Source organism: Bombina bombina, chromosome 1 (genome assembly GCF_027579735.1).
Source record: "Bombina bombina isolate aBomBom1 chromosome 1, aBomBom1.pri, whole genome shotgun sequence".
NCBI lineage: Eukaryota > Metazoa > Chordata > Amphibia > Anura > Bombinatoridae > Bombina > Bombina bombina.
The window spans coordinates 1,334,131,984-1,334,154,026 of record NC_069499.1 but is presented as its reverse complement, the minus strand read 5'-3'; the positions used below and the strand labels follow the sequence as shown (position 1 = coordinate 1,334,154,026).

The 22,043-nt window shown below is 38.5% G+C and overlaps 2 protein-coding genes across 2 annotated transcripts in view; one reads left to right on the top strand and one right to left on the bottom strand.

Moving 5' to 3' along the window:
* LOC128664657 (fibulin-7-like) overlaps positions 1–4,322 on the top strand; it is a 41,013-nt gene extending 36,691 nt beyond the window's left edge. The window contains exon 7 of the mRNA XM_053719468.1: positions 3,962–4,322. Coding sequence (XP_053575443.1) covers positions 3,962–4,322 — 361 coding nt within the window. The remainder of the gene's footprint in view (positions 1–3,961) is intronic.
* Positions 4,323–4,774: 452 nt separating this feature from the next.
* Positions 4,775–22,043, bottom strand: part of PDPR (pyruvate dehydrogenase phosphatase regulatory subunit) — a 69,329-nt gene continuing 52,060 nt past the window's right edge. Inside the window, exons 15-18 of the mRNA XM_053702182.1 lie at positions 11,041–11,135; positions 9,013–9,102; positions 8,485–8,667; positions 4,775–7,054 (exon numbers count right to left, since the gene is read on the bottom strand). Coding sequence (XP_053558157.1) covers positions 6,683–7,054; positions 8,485–8,667; positions 9,013–9,102; positions 11,041–11,135 — 740 coding nt within the window. The 3' untranslated portion in view covers positions 4,775–6,682. The remainder of the gene's footprint in view (positions 7,055–8,484; positions 8,668–9,012; positions 9,103–11,040; positions 11,136–22,043) is intronic.

Genomic DNA, 22,043 nt, shown 5'->3' with positions numbered 1-22,043 from the left:
CATAATACACGTGTGATGCTCCGTGGCATTTTGCGGCCTTCTAATTACCAAAAAGCAACGCCAAAGTCATATATGTCTGCTATTTCTGAACAAAGGGGATCCCAGAGAAGCATTTACAACCATTTATGCCATAATTGCACAAGTTGTTTGTAAATAATTTCAGTGAGAAACCTAAAGTTTGTGAAAATATTTGGGAAAAAGTGAACAATTTTTTTTATTTGATCGCATTTGGCGGTGAAATGGTGGCATGAAATATACCAAAATGGGTCTACATCAATACTTTGGGATGTCTTCTAAAAAAAAATATATACATGTCAATAGATATTCAGGGATTCCTGACAGATATCAGTGTTCCAATGTAACTAGCGCTAATTTTGAAAAAAAGTGGTTTGGAAATAGCAAAGTGCTACTTGTATTTATTGCCCTATAACTTGCAAAAAAAAAAAAAAAAAGAACATGTAAACATTGGGTATTTCTAAACTCAGGACAAAATTTAGAAACTATTTAGCATGGGTGTATTTTGGTGTTTGTAGATGTGTAACAGATTGTGGGGGTCAAAGTTAGAAAAAGTGTGTTTTTTTCCATTTTTTCCTCATATTTTATAAAAAATTTTTTATAGTAAAATGATTAGATATGATGAAAATAATGGTATCTTTAGAAAGTCCATTTAATGGAGAGAAAAACAGTATATAATATGTGTGGGTACAGTAAGAGAAAATTACAGCTAAACACAAACACAGCAGAAATGTAAAAATAGCCCTGGTTCTTAAGGGAAAGAAATTGAAAAATGGCCTTGGTCCTTAAGGGGTTAAATAAACTGCACAATAAATCTTGCAGCAACAATTTTTCACAAAATGAATGCAAAAAGAGACACAAACGTTATAGTCCCTGAAATTCAGACAGAAACTTAAATATAAACAGAGCAACAGAATCCAAAAAAAAACAGGCAACCTCCATACTTCAGCAAGCTCTGCTGAGATGTCTACCTGACCTCCTTGCTGCCGGAAACAAAGTCAGAAAATGATCCGGACCCCCATACAGCCGCACCGGAGAGAACGCTGATTCACCTCTGAGGAGCTATGCAACAGAGCTGCAACATCCAGGAACAACAGGAAACAGCTAAAAGGGCGCCAAAAATGCCCTTGCTATCTAAGATAAGCCCGCCTATTGTGGGCGTGGCCTAACAAACCTCCCGGTAGCCATTAATACACAAAAAAAAACATGTACACCAAAGTGAAAACATAATAAACTGAACCAAACACCCCCAAAACTGCCATACAATAAACAGTTAACCTAGAAGGCTGATATATGTATATTTAGACAGAATTAACTGTCAAAGTGCCAAATTCTCCTATATCAAAACAGGGAAAGAAATAGGTACTTACCTCAAAAATCTGTCCGGCAGCAGGACAGCTCACTTGGTATGAGAGGGGCTTCCTACCTCACATGGACCTGTGGAAAAAAAAAAAGGCTGAGTAAACTTACTCAAACTTTCAACCAAGGGCAGCATGAAATTACTTGGGAGGCCCAGTGGGGATTATACCCCACAAGTTCCCAAATGCTTAAAAGCCACCACTTGCTCTATTGAAGAGACTGACATGCTTAAAAAATAACAAACTCTTGATTGAAGAATCAGACACCTAACTTTACCCCTCCTTGCAACTGATACAGAATGACTGGGGATTGTGGATAGGGGGAGTGGTATTTAACAGCTTTTGAAGTTGTGCTCTTTGCCTCCTCCTGCTGGTCAGGAGTGATATTCCCAACAATAATTAAGATGATCCGTGGACTCACCCCGTGTCATTAGAAATAAAGAAATTTATGTTAAATTACGCAATTATTTTGTGTTTTCGATAGCAGATATTAGACTACCTTATAAAACCACCCGGCTGGCACAGTTTTCTGTGGAGAACACTGACAATATATGGCTGAGGAGACTGTGGGGGTAAATGCTAGGCATGTGCGTTTCTTCATTCGTTTGTGAAATAAATGGTGGATATGTCCGTGGGCAGCGGCATTAAATTTGTGTGAAAGCGCAACATACAAAGATCTGTGCAAATCCAGATCTCTGTGTTTTGCACTTTTACGCCAATAAATCTGGCATCGAAAATAGCTAAATCCTGCTGCCCACTGCCATATTTAGCATTTGTTTCACAAACAAATGAACAAATGCACATGCCTTCGCTAATGCACAAGAAAGTCAATAAAAAATGTATTTCAGCCTCTATGGCAAGAGGTAAAACAGCACAACAGGTATTTTACAATAAAATAAATTAGTGTATATTGTAATGTTGCTATATTTTAATTTTTATTTATTTGGGATTATGTTTAATTTATTGTCCCTTTAATTAGTTAAAATATTTAAAAAGTTGACACTTTAGCCTTTAGTGTTTTTCGTTATTTAATTCAGTGAACCAGATAATTGACCATCTTTTGCAGAAAAGCTTCATCCATTGTTAGAGGAATCCCCATTCGTAAGATATAATATTATTATCTGCATCAAAGTATTACACTAATTTAGCTGGGAAGTCCTATGTCAATGTTGTTTGATATGGAAATGGTTGTGAGGGTTGGAGCCACCACTGATGTCTTCACAAACACCCTTCTTGTAGGATAAATACTGTATCCTGTATTTTAAAATTTAAAAAAACATTGTGGTTTATAATGAAACAACCTCAACTTTCAGTAAGTTTTATGTCTCATATAGTTATATACAAGAAAACTTGCCCTGGTTTGGAGCAATAGTTGGGCACCATAAGTTTGTATAACTAAAAGCGTTGACTTTTTTGGAAATGTAACCCATATATCATGAAGGCTTTCTACTCTGACACAGATCTAAGCAATTAAAGGGACATTCCGGTCAAAATTGAACTGCACGTAGATGAAATACATCTTAAAGTAGAAACATATTTGCAAAATACATGTGGCAAAAATGCTTGTAATAAAAGTTAGCACTGTTTTAGTGTTAACATTTGTCTCTGCACGTGCATGTGAAGCATAGATAGATATTCTCAGTGCAACAGCATTTTAAATACTGCAGCTGCTCAGACTACCAGAGGGGCTTGTATCATGTTAGCATTTAGTCATTACAAGATGGTACAAGCATCTTAGGTTCTCCCAGCACGTGATGCGTTTAAAATGCTGGTGCACAGTGCATACTTAAATACACTTTTGAAACAGCTTTAGCTTTTATTAGAAGGGTTTTTGCCAATACATGTATATTACAAAAATGCTTCTATTCAAAACTGAAGTGCATTCATGTGGATTCCAATTTTGGCTGGAATGTCCCTTTAAGTCCATTAAGAAAGAAAGTTTTATTACCCTGGCCAAATAGAACTACATTCAAAGTTGCTTTCAACTAACACTGAACTGCACTGCAGTCCCTAGTTCAAGGAAGATTCATGTGTCCATGATTGGAATACTATGGCCAGACTTGTTATTAACCAACGGAAGTAGAAAACTTTTGGAAAGTAATTAAAAGAGCCTAAATAACTATGAGGATGTAACATATACACTCTGCTTAAGATGTTTTAACAGGACACAGGCTACTTATACTGCAGTCCCAGCTTTAGACCTATTACTGTCAGCCACAGTATTTTATACTGATCTGCCCCATATAGCTTCACCTATGGAACTTTTAAAATACATAATATATATAGACCAACATTGCTCAGGTATAGGGTGGTATAATAAAGGAGCAGAAAAGTCTTGCTATCCTAAACTTAAATATATCTCCTAAACTCTATTTACTATATTGTTGGTGTCTTTAGATTTAGAAAACAGACAAAAACGATGTGGGGGAACAGTAATGCAGAGTAAATATGTGCACACACACGGGTAATAGCATTTTGGAATAGTACTGTATAATGTAAACCATTAATATGCCTCTGATCTTTGTTATTTAGAGACCTTCTTCTAAACCAGGGGATATCACTGGTAACTACTCTTACTCTCTCTGCAGCCAGTGTGAGCGGACTCCTTGTCCAATGGGAAGCAGTAGCTGTCTGGAAGCTCCTCACTCCATCTCCTTCCACTACATAGCGTTGCAGTCCACACTACCAGTTCCAAGGGTCCTGTTTACCATGACTGCTCCACGTTCATTGGGAGATAGTCAACGATTCTCTATCACCAGAGGCAAAGGTCAACATGGACTGGAGGTGCGGCAAGCTGGCAAGCACCGTGGGGAGCTAGTCCTAAGCAAATCACTCACTGGTCCAGCTGAGCTACAGGTGGATGTGGAAATGGCGGAGATGTCACAGCGTGGTCTGCTGGGAAAACACATCTTCACTGTCACCATCTATGTGTCCCAGTATCCATTCTAATCTTAGCTACTTGTTGGCAGAACAAGGTATTTGATAAATGTGTAATAAGAAAAGTTTAAATTGAACATTTTACGACTAGTGCTCTGTGTGTATTGAGTGGTGCAGGGTTAAGAGACGGCAGTATGAATGCAACAGATGTTCTGAAAGCAGTATTTATCTCTGGAATAATTAAGAAAGCATAATATTCTAAAACTGTGTTTACAGGACTGGAGTTGGATACTGCTCACATGTAATTCAGTGAAGGATTATTCTCTCTGTTGGCTCTTGCTCCCAATGTTCTGCCAGGGACCTAAGAAGACATACTTTATGGTCTTAATGTTAATTTCCTCTGCTTTCAACAAGTAATGTATTCTGGTCAATAAACATGTTTATTATTCAAAGTGCATTTACTGTTAGAATGTAAAATGTCTGTGTAATCACTCCTGTGCTGAAAAGATAAGTCATATCAGTAATTCTATTAAACTTTTTATTAAATTATATTACTTTGAAAAACTACTGATCTCAGATTTAAAAGCACTTGCCTAAAGCAACATTCTGAAAATTGTTGTTCACGAAGATCCCATAGTATTCTGCAGTATATCAGGGTTCACACAACATTCTGCATGACTACAGTTCAGAAATAGTCAATGCTCTGACAATATGCAGGTCTGTAAATGGCGCTGCAGAAGAGATTATGCAATGTTCTGTATATCTGTAAAAAAAAAAGTACACGCAATGCTCTGCAGACCACTCACTGAGTGGAAGTAAATATAAGCACCTCACAAAGAGTATGTTGTTGGACTGAGAACTCTATGTATATTGGGCAGAACTGTTAATTTGTCTAGTAAACACAAGACACTGCCAGACAGGACTCGCCTCTGCTTCCAATAATAACATATTTTGCATAGCACAGGTTAACTATGTCTTAACCAGAGAATGCTGTGATTCACTGTGTGAACTTGTCCTTACATAACACTCAGAGGATCACAAACTAACAGGAAAACAAAGTGTGTGTCATTACACTCATCCTGCAATCACATACTTATAAAACTGTAACATATAAAGCTGTATAAATCCTAATCGATAAATACAGATTGTTATTGGAAACAGGGAGGATTCCGATATCTGCATCTTATAATCTGCTAGCCAGGATGCACAACACTTACCTAAGTAGACATGGTATAGAGAATGTGTATCTTGTAGCTGTCGCTGGAGCAAGAGTTATAAAGGTGTTGGTGAAAATCTTATATAGGAGATCAGGTAATAGAAGGTGACTGAAATAAGCGCTTGGTTGATCCCTGGCAAGTGATACACATCTGAGGTAACCAAATGAGCTATCCCATCCCATAGGGTAGTGAAGGATTAAATTTGGATCTTTTTATTCTTGAAGTGAACATAATTTAATTTCTCAAGCTATGTGCTTTATTTGTATGTTACTGTTATCTATATACAACAATAAAAATATAAGAACATTGCACTGCAGAACTTGTGGCACTCACAGCCTGGTACATCCATGCCACTAGCTTTGAGTATGTTTGCTCCATAGCATTAACAGAGCTAGGAGACCACAAACAGGACACAGGAGTGTATTTTCTCAAAACGAACCATCACAAATGAACTAGTATAGAAGCTATAGATATACCCCCAGAATAAAAATATGTACTTTGGGTTCAAGGTCATAACCACCTAACCAAATTAAGTTTTGTGGATATGTATCACAATCCTAAAGTGCATTTAAAAGATTAAAATCAATAGGTACTTTATGTAATTTTTGCATTTTATCAGATCTCAAGCTTCTAATATGTGTAAAAGTTTGTCGCTGTATAGACGACATTTGTTTATACTGTCATGGCACAGAAGATCATGAAAATGTGCTTAGAGGAAGCGTTCTATATAAACGCTCTACAGAGTTAAGAGGAAGACTGGGTAAAACTGATATCCTAAAAAAAATACAGTACATAGAGAGGACCACTTAATTACTGCAACACAAAACCACTGCTTTCTTATTACCAGCAAATTCAGTACACACAAGAATCCATAACCGATGCAGTATTAATGGTCCTGATTTGTAGCATTAATTTTGGCAACCCACAGTTACTAACCATTGTTACATTCAGTATTCCTCTAGAATTCAATATGATGCATGCTATATCTTCCCTTTTCACTTCACCTGGCTCTGGCGTACACATCTATAACCAAAGCTATGATAATTCTCTGAAGCTCACAGTAAACCAGCGTTTGTCTTTCTCCTCTTTCTTGCTATACAAAAGGATATACTGACATCTTCCACTAGCTTGTCTTAAGCAGAAGTGCATTGTTTTCCCACTGATTTGCAGCACACTTCATCAGTTATATTATCCCACTCCCACGTACGACTGGTCTTAATATCCCATCTCTAAATCTTCTTTCCTGCGCCTCTGGGTAAATAAAGAGCTGAATGGATACAGTTTGGCTTTGGCCTGAAATCTCTGACCAGCAATATCAATTTGATACTCTCCTCGGTTAATAAACTCAGGTGTGATGGGATCCTGACTGTGAACGAACCCCAGACACACATGTTTGCCCAAAGTGTAACTGTAAGCACTGCTAGTAGTTTTGCCTACATGCTCCCCATTACGGTAGATTGGTTCTCCCCACCAAGGCCACAGGTCCAGGTCAGTGTCGTGGTCCTCCAGAACAAACATGATAAATCGCTTGAATACTCCTTCTTCACGTTGGCGCAATAAGGCATCTCGGCCAATAAAATTGCAGCCCTGTCATGGGACAAGTACAATAACAATGTAATCCTTTTCTTTTGATCAAAATAATGTTACAGTATGGTTATTATCTTAAAGAATACAATTTCTCACTGGGAAAAACAGAACTCCTGACATGCACCTCTTAGGAAGGTTTCCATTAACTTTGGGACTCTTTCTCACTGAATCCGTTATTTTAACAAGACAAGGTATTGTCAGCCATCAGAGAAAAAGCTGTGGCCAAATGTTTCGTAAGGTGTGAGTGGGGAAACATAGGCTTGTCAGTTTCAGAAACAGCTATTACCAGCATTTAAAATGTTTAAAGCAAATACTATGGTGTCTGCGCTCCCTCAAAACAATAAGATCATTAAGTCTACAATTCATAGGAAGCATCTCCATTCTGATTGGATGATTTGTTTTTTTATACCTTTTGGTAATTTTTTGCATATTTCTTTAAACTGCTTAAAGTAAGTGGTTCTCTTAACTATATTTGAGGTGAGTGGTGATATTTGAATATTGTATCAATAGTAACCAATAGGTGAATGTGACACCGTCACTTAGCTCTTTTGCTGCCTGGTTTAAAGTGACAGATGCTGAAAATTGTTATTGTTTAAAAAGATAGATAATACCTTTATTACCTGTTCCCTAGCTTAGCATAACCAACACTGTTATATTAATATACTTTTATACCTCTATGATTACCTGAATCGAAGACCCTTATCTCAGTGCTTTTTTTTTTTTTTTTAAAGATTTTTACAATTTTGCATTTTACCCATTATCATTCTCCATGGGAGTGAGCACAATGTTACTATGTAGCACACATGAACTAAGAGATAAGGGGCAGCCTACAGGAGCTTAGAAACAGGCTATCTTAGAGGTTATAAAGTATAATAATATAACAATGTTGGTTGTACAAAGCTAGGGAATGGGTAGTAAAGGTGTTATCTATCTTTTTAAACAATAAAAAAAATCAAGTAGACTGTCCCTTTAATCTTATCCACATGAGCACACATTTATTATACCATATCTGGCCAATATGAAACCAATACATTATTGCATTTACATATGTGACATTTATTGTATAGTAGTATATGTTTTGATACTCATCATGTGGGTGTTTACTTTTTAAGTCATTAATAATCTAAACACCACACTGACAGGATAGGCTATTGAACCTTTGTCCTGGGAAAATAATAACTTCCATCTTTGTGGTGGATTTGTTTGTTATTTTTGCCCGTATTTTATCAAAGATGAAATCATGGGCTGCTTTGTAATTATTTTCTATATTCTATCATTCTGTATGCCCATGGTGCACAGCTTTGATGCCGATGTTTTAAGTAAGCACAGTTTTATTACACTTATTGTGATTTTCTGAGGAACGGGTATTATTTCATGAACTCTATATAAGTTTATATGCTCAGAACTTAGAGAGTTTTCATACCCCTTACCTTGTCCAGCTTTACGCGGAATTCCCGACCACATTCCAGTGGTGTAGTGAATGGGTCCAAGTCTTGGCCCCAGAATGCAAAAAATTTCTCAATACGCAGACTTCGTAACGCATAGTATCCTGCATTACGAATGCCATACTTTTGCCCCACACTTATCAACTCATTGTAGACATGCAATGCATACTATGGGTGAGAAAAATCAGTCATATTATATATTCCTTGCATAAAAAAATTGACAGAATAATACGCTCTATATCTGCAGTACTGATGTGGAGTTATCAGACATTAAAAACACTATCACATTATATATATATATATATATATATATATATATATATATATATATAAATAAATATATATATCAATCATTATAACTGAGCAATTCATAGATGGGTGCATTTTTTTTACTGTATTTTTGTAGAAAAATTTGTATTCAACTGTTCCCAGATTCATCACATTTCAGAGTCTCATTGTCACTAGGTCTAAAGTGCTAATTGTTCTAGATATGACAGCAGCATTATTGCTCACCTCAATAGGGATGTACAGTGTGAAGCCTGGCTCCCCTGTATGCGTCATACTCATTACTCTGATTCCATTGGCATAGCCCACACTCATCTCCTGTAAGGGAATAGAAAGGAAACCAGATTTGTCAGGGGACAGACAAAATGGAGAAAGTGAAACTGCTCAATTTAATGTTGCATTTTTTTTTGGGGGGGCGAGTACAGGAATTAATGTGATAGAGTTTGTATTAGCAAAGACAGAACTCATTAATTAAATTAAAGGGCTTTATTCAAGTATAGTCAAAAAGAAATGAAGGAAAAACACAAGGCCTCATATACACAGGAATGGCAGCGAGTTTTCAAGCATTACTAAAAGAAAAAAATAAACAAGTAGAGAAATGTGGGTGTTATTATTTTGGGGGTTTTCAGATCGGACCAGTCAACACATTAGATTTGCATAATCAACAAATGCAAGATAACAAGACAATGCAATAGCACTTAGTCTGAACTTCAAATGAGTAGTAGATTTTTTTATAACAAATTTCAAAGTTATATCTATTTCCACTCCCCTTGTACCATGTGATAGCAATCAGCCAATCACAAATGCATATACGTATAGTCTGTAAATTCTTGCACATGCTCAGTAGGATCTGGTGACTCAAAAATTGTAAATATAAAAGACTGTGCACATTTTTTTTAATGGAAGTAAATTTGAAAGTTGTTTAAAATTGCATGCTTTATCTGAATCATGAACATTTTATAAGTGTTCCACCTCTTTTTCCAGTAATTTTTATGTAACTTACGGAGTATTATGTGTGCATATAAACATAAAAAAGAAGAAATCTTTCATTAAAATAAAATGATGCATTATGTATATACAAGTACTTCTTTCTGCACTGCTGTCTAGCACTATTTCCTTTGCTTACAATGGTGCTCGCTTGACAGCAAGCGGATGGCGAAGTATTGCAGCGAGAAGTCAAGCAGGTTTGCATTCTTGCTTGCTTTTTGAATGATATCCTAAGTCAGTATAACTGCTCAAAGCATAAAATATTGCAAGCACATATATTTTCCTGCAACATCAGCCTGCACCCCTTGGTTTGGAATATCAGCTTGAATTTCTCAAGTGGATTTTGCCGTTAGTTAGGAATCTGACAATTTGGAATAAGGGCCATAATGTTGAATGATGCATCTGTTAACCCAGGGCTCCAAAAATGGTGTTGGCACTGAGATTTGAGAGCTCTTCTAACAAACAGCCAGGCTTTTTATATCCCGTATGAAATATGACTGGCATAATGGTTACTGTAGCCTCTGTGAATACATGGGAACTATAATTCCTATTATACTTTGTTATACAAAGTTTGATACAAGTGGTTGTAAAGCAACCATACTTCATGCAATATAAGTCACTCTATGTGCATTTTTGGTACCGCAAATGTATTGTGCAGTTATTTAACCTTTTAATTGCCTGTTAAGATGGTAGGCAATAGACATGTGCATTTCTGCATTTGTATACTAAACGAATGCCGAGATACACGTCTAGTAGGCAAGAGGTTCATTCACTGTTGTGTAACAATTTCTGAAAAATAAAGGGATGAATTATCCCCATAAAAACTGAAAAAATGCCTGCCTCCTATATTTTGTAGCCTAACTTCTAGATCTTCAAAAATGTGTTGAGTCCTAGGTTAATGTACTGCAGGTTCTTCATACAAGGATGCTATTCCAACTTAAACAATTTTACAATATTTTTTTAGCACCTATATAGCAAAACATACAAAGGTGGCACACAGAAATATGTGTTGTTTCTTCTGTTATAGACTAGAGTATCATCATCCACAGATTACTAAATATGTAGGCTTGAAGGTGTGTATGGAAGAAATCCATCAAAATATCCTGTGGCTGAAAATGGATGATGCTTTATTCACTTCACAAAAAAAGATTGTGTTTCATTGGTGTATTATAAATTTGAGAACATGTTTAGAGCCTGCATTTTTCAAGTAAAGCAGCCGGAAAGAGTAGACTTGTAAATCAAATTAAAAGAACAGATTTATATCCTCACCTTGCAAAACATTGAGGGAAAGTGGTCAGGTGTCATCGGGGCATAGGATAATTCAGAAAGCACATCCATGGCACGAGGACCAATCAGGTTCAGGGCTACAGAGAAAATGAGACAAAGCAATTTAATAATACATAGTTTTATTCAAATTATCAGAAGACCCGAAAAATTCCTTAAAAGGACATATAACATTTAAAGGGACATAAAACAAAGTGAGATGGAATATAAAATGTTTAGTAAAAATAAATAAATTGAAGTATAACAGTATTTTGCACAGTTTTCATGTAATATAACCAATGCTATGCTGCTATATATCTGTCCCTAAATGGCCTTAGCAGAGGTGATAAGATACTATAAAACAATGCAAGTTTTCCTAAGGGCAAAAAACGGTTTCAAGCTTCATCTACTCTAGTAACAACTAACGACTGGCTACTCTGAATAAAGTAAGTGGTGGGGGACTTTAGCCATTAAAGAACAATTGCAACAAACAAGGTGTCAATGTATTCAGAAAGTGTTCACACTTTGGGGGCATGTTCATTTCCTGAAAGAAAGGTGTTTGATTCCCCTTTAACTGTATATAGGACATCTCTTTCAGCTAATTTGCAAATTATATTTAAAAGATAAGGGAAACACACATATCATTAGAGAAACTAACAATGTTGTGATTCGGGAGATTTCAAACGCAGAGAACATACCTCCTAACAATTCTTGGAGACAAACCAGGGTGGGGAGGATGGTAGCTTAGTCAGGGAGACTATGGGAGGAGTCACACCAAACCAGGGCAGTAATGTCACATCAGGTGGAGTTGGGAAGGGAAGAGGGTAGGGCTGAAGAAGGAATGGGAGGGTTGGGTGTGGCTCTCTGCAAACCAGGACTTTTATAAGGACCGGAGGAGCTGTGGGAGAGACAGAGCTCTCAAAACATGACAATTTCATAAAATGCATAGACAAAACTAACATAAGGTAATGAAATATGCCACAGAATGATACATTCCCTTTCTTTGGTCATATTTATATATGATTTATTGCATTAAAATATGTCAACCCAGATGTACACAAACATAGCACTAACCCCTCGAAAGCTTTCAAAGAAGAGATCTCTCATTTACCTACTAGTGTCATGTTCTGTTTGTTTTTTGTTTTTTAAATAATGTCTAGAACATGCCCGTACAAATGGGCATATCCATCAAATATTAACATTAAACAGACTATGCAAACATTATTGTAAGCCAGATATTAACCACGAAAACTAGGTGATGTTCTATCTAAACAGTAACTAGAGGGAAAAGTATCCTCATATAATTATAGTAGTCAAAATGATATTTGCTTTACGCATCTATAAAGTCTATGCACAAATAGAGAACTGCCTACACTTAGCACAAACAAATAAATTGTTGTTCAAAAAGCAATCAAGATAACAATAATCATTAACATACCTCTAAAAATAATCATAAACATTAACATACCCCTAAAAAACAGAATTTATGCTTACCTGATAAATTACTTTCTCCAACGGTGTGTCCGGTCCACGGCGTCATCCATAACTTGTGGGAATATCTCTTCCCCAACAGGAAATGGCAAAGAGTACAGCAAAAGCTGTCCATATAGTCCCTCCTAGGCTCCGCCCACCCCAGTCATTCGACCGACGGACAGGAGAAAAACAGGCGAAACCATAGGGTGCCGTGGTGACTGTAGTTAAAGAAATAAATTCATCAAACCTGATTAAAAAACCAGGGCGGGCCGTGGACCGGACACACCGTTGGAGAAAGTAATTTATCAGGTAAGCATAAATTCTGTTTTCTCCAACATTGGTGTGTCCGGTCCACGGCGTCATCCATAACTTGTGGGAACCAATACCAAAGCCTTAGGACACGGATGAAGGGAGGGAGCCAATCAGGTTGCCTAAACGGAAGGCACCACGGCTTGCAAAACCTTTCTCCCAAAAATAGCCTCCGAAGAAGCAAAAGTATCAAATTTGTAGAATTTGGCAAAAGTGTGCAGGGAAGACCAAGTCGCTGCCTTACATATCTGATCAACAGAAGCCTCGTTCTTGAAGGCCCATGTGGAAGCCACAGCCCTAGTAGAGTGAGCTGTGATGCGTTCAGGAGGCTGCCGTCCGGCAGTCTCGTAAGCCAATCGGGTGATGCTTTTCAGCCAAAAGGAAAGAGAGGTAGCAGTAGCTTTTTGACCTCTCCTCTTGCCAGAATAAACGACAAACAGAGAAGACGTTTGTCTGAAATCCTTTGTAGCTTCTAAATAGAACTTTAAAGCACGAACTACATCTAGATTGTGTAACAAACGTTCCTTCTTTGAAACTGGATTCGGACACAAAGAAGGCACGACTATTTCCTGGTTAATATTCTTGTTGGAAACAACCTTTGGAAGGAAACCAGGTTTAGTACGCAAAACAACCTTATCTGAATGGAACACCAGATAGGGCGGATTACACTGCAGAGCAGATAACTCAGAAACTCTTCTAGCAGAAGAAATAGCAACCAAAAACAGAACTTTCCAAGATAACATCTTGATATCTATGGAATGTAGAGGTTCAAACGAAACCCCTTGAAGAACTGAAAGAACTAAATTCAGACTCCAGGGAGGAGTCAAAGGTCTGTAAACAGGCTTGATCCTGACCAAAGCCTGAACAAAAGCTTGAACATCAGGCACAGCTGCCAGACGTTTGTGTAATAAGACAGATAAAGCAGAAATCTGTCCCTTTAGAGAACTCGCTGATAATCCCTTATCCAAACCTTCTTGGAGAAAGGAAAGAATCCTAGGAATTTTGATCTTACTCCATGAGAATCCCTTGGATTCACACCAACAGATATATATTTTCCATATTTTATGGTAAATCTTCCTAGTTACAGGTTTTCTGGCTTGTATCAGAGTATCTATTACAGAATCCGAAAACCCGCGCTTAGATAAAATCAAGCGTTCAATTTCCAAGCCGTTAGCTGAAGGGAAACTAGATTTGGATGTTCGAATGGACCTTGTACTAGAAGATCCTGTCTCAAAGGTAGCTTCCATGGTGGAGCCGATGACATATTCACCAGGTCTGCATACCAAGTCCTGCGTGGCCACGCAGGAGCTAACAAGATCACCGAGGCCCTCTCCTGCTTGATCCTGGCTACCAGCCTGGGAATGAGAGGAAACGGTGGAAACACATAAGCTAGATTGAAGATCCAAGGCGCTACTAATGCATCCACTAGAGTCGCCTTGGGATCCCTGGATCTGGACCCGTAGCAAGGAACCTTGAAGTTCTGACGAGACGCCATTAGATCCATGTCTGGAATGCCCCATAATTGAGTCAACTGGGCAAAGATCTCCCCGGATGGAATGTCTGATGACTCAGATAATCCGCCTCCCACTTTTCCACTCCTGGGATGTGGATCGCAGTTAGGTGGCAGGAGTGATCCTCTGCCCATTTTATGATTTTGGTCACTTCTCTCATCGCCAGGGAACTCCTTGTTCCCCCCTGATGATTGATGTAAGCAACAGTCGTCATGTTGTCTGATTGGAATCTTATGAATCTGGCCTTTGCTAGTTGAGGCCAAGCCTTGAGAGCATTGAATATCGCTCTCAGTTCCAGAATGTTTATCGGGAGAAGAGACTCTTCCCGAGACCATAGCCCCTGAGCTTTCAGGGAGTTCCAGACCGCGCCCCAGCCCACTAGACTGGCGTCGGTCGTGACGATGACCCACTCTGGTCTGCGTAAACTCATTCCCTGGGACAGGTGGTCCTGGGTTAGCCACCAACGGAGTGAGTCTCTGGTCTTCTGATCTACTTGAATCACTAGAGACAAGTCTGTATAGTCCCCATTCCACTGTTTCAGCATGCACAGTTGTAATGGTCTTAGATGAATTCGCGCAAAAGGAACTATGTCCATTGCTGCAACCATCAACCCTACTACTTCCATGCACTGAGCTATGGAAGGATGTGGAACAGAATGAAGAACTTGACAAGCGCTTAGAAGTTTTGACTTTCTGACATCTGTCAGGAAAATCTTCATTTCTAAAGAATCTATTATTGTCCCCAAGAAAGGAACTCTTGTCGACGGAGACAGGGAACTTTTTTCTATGTTCACTTTCCATCCGTAAGATCTGAGAAAGGCCAGAACGATGTCTGTGTGAGCCTTTGCCTTTGAAAGAGACAACGCTTGTATCAGAATGTCGTCCAAGTAAGGTGCCACTGCAATGCCCCTTGGTCTTAGAACCGCTAGAAGGGACCCGAGTACCTTTGTGAAAATCCTTGGAGCAGTGGCTAGCCTGAATGGGAGAGCCACAAACTGGTAATGTTTGTCCAGAAAGGCAAACCTTAGGAACTGATGATGATCTTTGTGGATAGGAATATGTAGATACGCATCCTTTAGATCCACGGTAGTCATAAATTGACCCTCCTGGATTGTAGGTAAAATCGTTCGAATGGTTTCCATTTTGAACGATGGCACTCTGAGAAATTTGTTTAGGATCTTTAAATCCAGAATTGGTCTGAAGGTTCCCTCTTTTTTGGGAACCACAAACAGATTTGAGTAAAACCCCATTCCTTGTTCCACGGTTGGAACTGGGTGTATCACTCCCATTTTTAACAGGTCTTCTACACAATGTAAGAATGCCTGTCTCTTTATTTGGTTTGAAGATAAGTGAGACATGTGGAACCTTCCCCTTGGGGATAGTTCCTTGAATTCCAGAAGATAACCCTGAGAAACTATTTCTAGTGCCCAGGGGTCCTGAACATCTCTTGATCAAGCCTGAGCGAAGAGAGAGTCTGCCCCCTACTAGATCCGGTCCCGGATCGGGGGCTACTCCTTCATGCTGTTTTGGTAGCAGCAGCAGGCTTCTTGGCCTGCTTACCCTTGTTCCAGCCTTGCATCGGTTTCCAAGCTGGTTTGGTTTGCGAAGCATTACCCTCTTGTCTAGAGGCTGCAGAGTTGGAGGCCGGTCCGTTCCTGACATTGCGAAAGGAACGAAAATTAGACTTATTCTTGGCTTTGAAAGGCCTATCTTGTGGGAGGGCGTGGCCCTTACCCCCAGTGATGTCTGAGATAAACTCTTTCAATTCTGGCCCAAAAAGAGTTTTACCCTTGAAAGGGATATTAAGCAATTTTGTCTTGGAAGATACATCCGCTGACCAAGACTTTAGCCAGAGCGCTCTGCGCGCCACAATTGCAAACCCAGAATTTTTCGCCGCTAACCTAGCTAACTGCAAAGCGGCATCTAAAATAAAGGAATTAGCTAACTTAAGTGCGTGAACTCTGTCCATAACCTCCTCATACGGAGTCTCTCTACTGAGCGACTTTTCTAGTTCCTCGAACCAGAACCACGCTGCTGTAGTGACAGGAATAATGCACGAAATAGGTTGCAGGAGGTAACCTTGCTGTACAAAAATCTTTTTAAGCAAACCCTCCAATTTTTTATCCATAGGATCTTTGAAAGCACAATTATCCTCGATAGGAATAGTAGTGCGCTTGGCTAGTGTAGAAACTGCCCCTCGACCTTAGGGACTGTCTGCCATAAGTCCTTTCTGGGGTCGACCATAGGAAATAATTTCTTAAATATAGGAGGGGGAACAAAAGGTATGCCGGGCTTCTCCCACTCCTTATTCACTATGTCCGCCACCCGCTTGGGTATAGGAAAAGCGTCGGGGTGCACCGGAACCTCTAGGAACTTGTCCATTTTGCACAATTTTTCTGGAATGACCAGGTTGTCACAATCATCCAGAGTAGATAACACCTCCTTAAGCAGTGCGCGGAGATGCTCTAATTTAAATTTAAATGTCACAACATCAGGTTCTGCCTGTTGAGAAATTCTACCTGAATCTGAAATTTCCCCATCTGACAAAACCTCCCTCATGGCCCCTTCAGATTGGTGTGAGGGTATGACAGAGCAATTATCATCAGCGCCCTCCTGCTCTACAGTGTTTAAAACAGAGCAATCGCGCTTTCTCTGATATGCAGGCATTTTGGATAAAATATTTGCTATGGAGTTATCCATTACTGCCGTCAATTGTTGCATAGTAATAAGCATTGGCGCGCTAGAAGTACTAGGGGTCTCCTGCGTGGGCAAAACTGGTGTAGACACAGAAGGAGATGATGTAGAACTATGTCTACTCCCTTCATCTGATGAATCATCTTGGGCAACTTTACTATCTGTGGCAGTACTGTCCTTACTTTGTTTGGACGCTATGGCACAATTATCACACAATTTAGAAGGGGGAGACACATTGGCTTCCATACATACAGAACATAGTTTATCTGAAGGCACAGACATGTTAAACAGGCTTAAACTTGTCAATAAAGTACAAAAAACGTTTTTAAACAAAACCGTTACTGTCTCTTTAAATTTTAAACAGTGCACACTTTATTACTGAATAAGTGAAAAACTATGAAGGAATTGTTCAATTTTAAGCAAATTTTCACCACAGTGTCTTAAAGCATTCAAAGTATTGCACCTCAAATTTGAGACCTTTAACCCTTAAAATGAAGAAACCGGAGCCGGTTACAGTTTTAACCCCTCTACAGTCCCAGCTACAGCCTTTGCTGCGACTTTACCAAACCCAGGGGGTATACGATACCAAATGAAGCCTTCTAGGAACCTTTTCAACAACTTTCAGACCCACACACATGCAGCTGCATGTCCTGCTCTCAAAAGTAACTGCGCAGTAATGGCGCGAAAATGAGGCTCAGCCTACTACAGGGAAGGCCCTTCCTGACTGAAAAGGTGTCTAAACCAGTGCCTGACGTTAAAAAACGTTCCCCAAAGTTTATAAGTGTGAATATCAACATCAAGCTTTATAAAATGCCCAAATAAAGCAATCGATCTTGCCCATAAAAGTGTCTACCAGTTTTATAGCCCATATTAAGCCCTTTATTCTGTTTGAGACTAAGAAAATGGCTTACCGGTCCCCATGAGGGGAAATGACAGCCTTCCAGCATTACACAGTCTTGTTAGAAAAATGGCTAGTCATACCTTAAGCAGAAAAGTCTGCTAACTGTTTCCCCCAACTGAAGTTATTTCCTCTCAACAGTCCTATGTGGAAACAGCAAACGATTTTAGTTACTGCTGCTAAAATCATATTCCTCTCACAAACAGAACTCTTCATCTTTTTCTGTTTCAGAATAAATAGTACATACCAGCACTATTTTAAAATAACAAACTCTTGATAGTAGAATAAAAAACTACAACTAAACACCACATACTCTTCACCATCTCCGTGGAGATGTTGCCTGTGCAACGGCAAAGAGAATGACTGGGGTGGGCGGAGCCTAGGAGGGACTATATGGACAGCTTTTGCTGTACTCTTTGCCATTTCCTGTTGGGGAAGAGATATTCCCACAAGTTATGGATGACGCCGTGGACCGGACACACCAATGTTGGAGAAATTGAAGTAAGCATCTACAACTTTGTAAAGGCAAATCATTGTACAATAAATAAGACATTAAATTACAGCTCCATGAGTATCCCTGGTAATGAGTATTACTTTTTACTTAACTTATCAACCACGTATTCTTTGATATTGCTTGGGTGATAACTAAGGTTGCCTAGCAACAATTGACTCCCACACCTCTGCAAGACACCCCCCAAACGTGCAATTTATTTCCAGAAGCTGTGCAGTCACAGACATATCCCTACTCTTCCATTAAATGCACAATAAGCCTTAAAAGGTAGTTGTGCAGCACGCAAACTACTTTTACCAACAGTATAGGAATGCTAAGGTTCCATCTTGCTAAAAAGCAGTAACAACTTCCCCTGAAAGCTTGGAAATTCCTCTGTTCTCGCTTTACCTTCAACTAATCTCTTTCCACAATCTAGACCCAATACTTAACATTGTGTAGTTCTGCTGCTTTACCTGGATTACCGCAGTATAGTAGGAGAGAAGGGATACCCACACTAGGGCCACCATGGCAGCCTCATCAATCCTGTAGTAAGAGGTGAAAGACTCTGCATAACTAGTAACAATCTGCTCCTCATACACTGCTACAACAGAATCTGTATGGGAAGGGTGTATGGCTTCTCTAATACGTGATTATCAGCGGATTTCACAGCCTATAACCAAACCAACAATCATGGCTGCCACCCAGGAGCATTACACATTCATGTTCTGTTTTGAAAGTAAACTAAATAAAATAGAATCATTGTTTTTTACTTCTCCGTCTCACACCTCCTTGATCTAAAGCGGTGTTTCAGTTCAGAGTACTGTCAGTTATTCTAGTATAATGAATAATTATGTTAAACTCAGGAGCCTACCTCTAACCCAAAGACTGATACAGTATACATCTGTCTGAAAATCTACCACTCTTTTGTCATTTGTTAAAGGGACAAAAAAACAAGTAGGGATAGAGACAAAATATAATATGTATTTTAATTACTTTACCTGCAAATTTATACTGCAGTGCCTCGCCATTAACCCTTTCTTTTTAGTTTCTGAATTGTAAAGCTCTAACTCCCCCCACACATTTCCTTCTATGGCTGTATCTATATCTATTGTTGTTTTAGTAGAATGAAAAAGTGCGTATGGATTATCTGCTGGAGCATGACTAGAAGCTGTGAACTCAGTTGAAATACAATGCCTGTATCTAAACACTGATAAGGGGGGTGGAGTTGGTTGCTCCAGGCAGCTTATCTATGTAATTCATTTTGCTTATTTTTGAAAATCATTTTAAAATACTTGCCAGCATTTTTTTTTTAAATGTATGCAAACTATTTTAATTATATTAGCCCTTTTAGGATATGCACAGATCTCAACATGTTTTATGTCCCTTCAAAAAAGCTCACTTGGACTGCCTCTCCCCATTTCTACATACTAGGAACACATAATAAGATAACTTCTAAAGGTTGAATATCCAACTTTGCCCACAAAATGTTTGTGTTTTCAAGTAACATCCTTTGATGAAGTTACAATGAAGATGTCATCCTGATACTGATAAAATGAGGGTGGCTAGAAATTTGGTAAATGTTTGTGGCAAGGAAGAAAGTGAGAAGGGTAAACACAAACTAAAAATGGCAGTTTCCCACAGAAAATCTGAAAGATATGCTGCTGGGATATGCAGTTTTTTTGTGTTTTTACCACATACGCCAGCAGTAGAATCATGCTAATTACTGTTAATGCTAACTAGATACTGAATATTAATATGACCATGTTTGTTCAGTGACCAAAGGCCTATCTGAGGTTACCAAGAACTTGGAACAGTGGAGGGGGAGCTTTGCTGATGCAGAGAATCAATAAAATTGATTGATTTGTGATTTGACAAACAAATTAATTTACACAGCACGCTTGAAATAAAAAAAAAAGCACATTTATTATTTTAATTGGCATTGCTATAATTTCCTATGCAAATTGTGCTTCCCCCCTCCCTTCTGGGGGCCTGGAACGCATACTGCAGTTATCCTGAGATAGTTTGAGTATATAAAGCAATGCTACACAAAGTCTCAAATTTCATCTTAGAGCAGCACCTCTGATTGAGCACTGCAAGACGAGGAACATTACAAAAGGCTATTCAAGGGGTGTGTCCTTGGGCTGCTCTAAAATAGGAAATACCTGACACTTTTAGTAACAAAATGGCAGTGGTAAATGCTTTCAAAACATTTATTTTGAATAAAGTGCTTAACAGTGATACATAATTTGCATACTTAAATGGAATTGAATGTACATGCACAACCTAAAAATGCCAATTACAAACCTAATGCACTTATTTATTGAGAATTTAAAAGCGTTGCAGGAGTAAAAGGAAGAATCCTGAGGTTTGACTGTAATGCTGACATTGTTGACTAAAAGTAAAAAACAAAACACCACTGCAAACTGAAAAGATATGGTTTCTGCAGTGTGTATAGGGAATCTCTTTATCAAAACATATCCAAATATTTTTTGTTGCCATCTAACACAAACATGCTCAGAAACAGACACATCATTAAATATAATCTGAAGGGAAACAGATTAAAAATACACAACGGATATGGCTGTAGAATCTGACACAATGTTTTCCTAATGAGAAACCATTAACAAGAAACATATAGCTTAAAGGCATCCCATGAATGCAGAAGGACTGGACCTCTGGTGAACTGCAGGGTACAGTAGGGTCATATAACATATATATTCTAGGGAAGAACATCTACTTTTAGAACACCTCAACCACATTCTTTGCCCCCTTCCAAGCTAAAATGATATTGCTTTGGGACCTCTGGGTTGTTATACCCCTCTAATCGCAAGTGCATAGTCCAAAACACTTAATAAAAATGTAATCTAGGGCTATTCTTGTATATTGGGAGCTTGCATATCAGAGCCCATCTGGAGAAAAGCAGTTCTGAAATTCAGATAATGGTTAGTTTCAGAAAAAAAAAGGCAGTGAAGGCTGACAGTAAAGATTGAGCAATATATTCCTGTTCATCAGCGTGAAAGGAGGGGCATATATTAATTTTATTTTGGTAAATTGGGTTCCATTTTGAGCAAATACCTTTCAAAATTATTGCCTGTAATCATTTAGTTAGAGGGACGTTCCAGTCACAATTGAAATGTACATAGATGAATTACACCTTTTGATAGAAACATATTTACAAAAAATGCTTCTAGTAAAAGCTACCAGCGTGTAAGAATTTTTATCTGCATGTGCATGTGAAACAGCTAGATATTCTCAGTGCACCAGCATTTAAATACTGCAGCTGGCCAGAGAACTGGTGGGGCTTGAGTGGTTACCAGATGATACAACTACCTTAGGCTCTCTTAGCAAGAGCTGGTTCACATAGTATTGTTAAATACACCCTTGAAACAGCTGTATCTATTACTATAAGGATTTTTTTGTTAATACGTGTATCTTGCAAAAAGGCTTCTATTTAAAACTGAAACGCACCCATTATCCGTATGCATTCCAATTTTGAATGGAATGTTCCTTTAATTAGATTTCCAGCAATTGCTACTGTAGACTTTAGCTCTATCTACTTTATATCTATCTAGTCATTTTTGTAGACAACTTTGCTCAACTGTTGTTTTTTTTAATGAAAGGGACATGATACACAA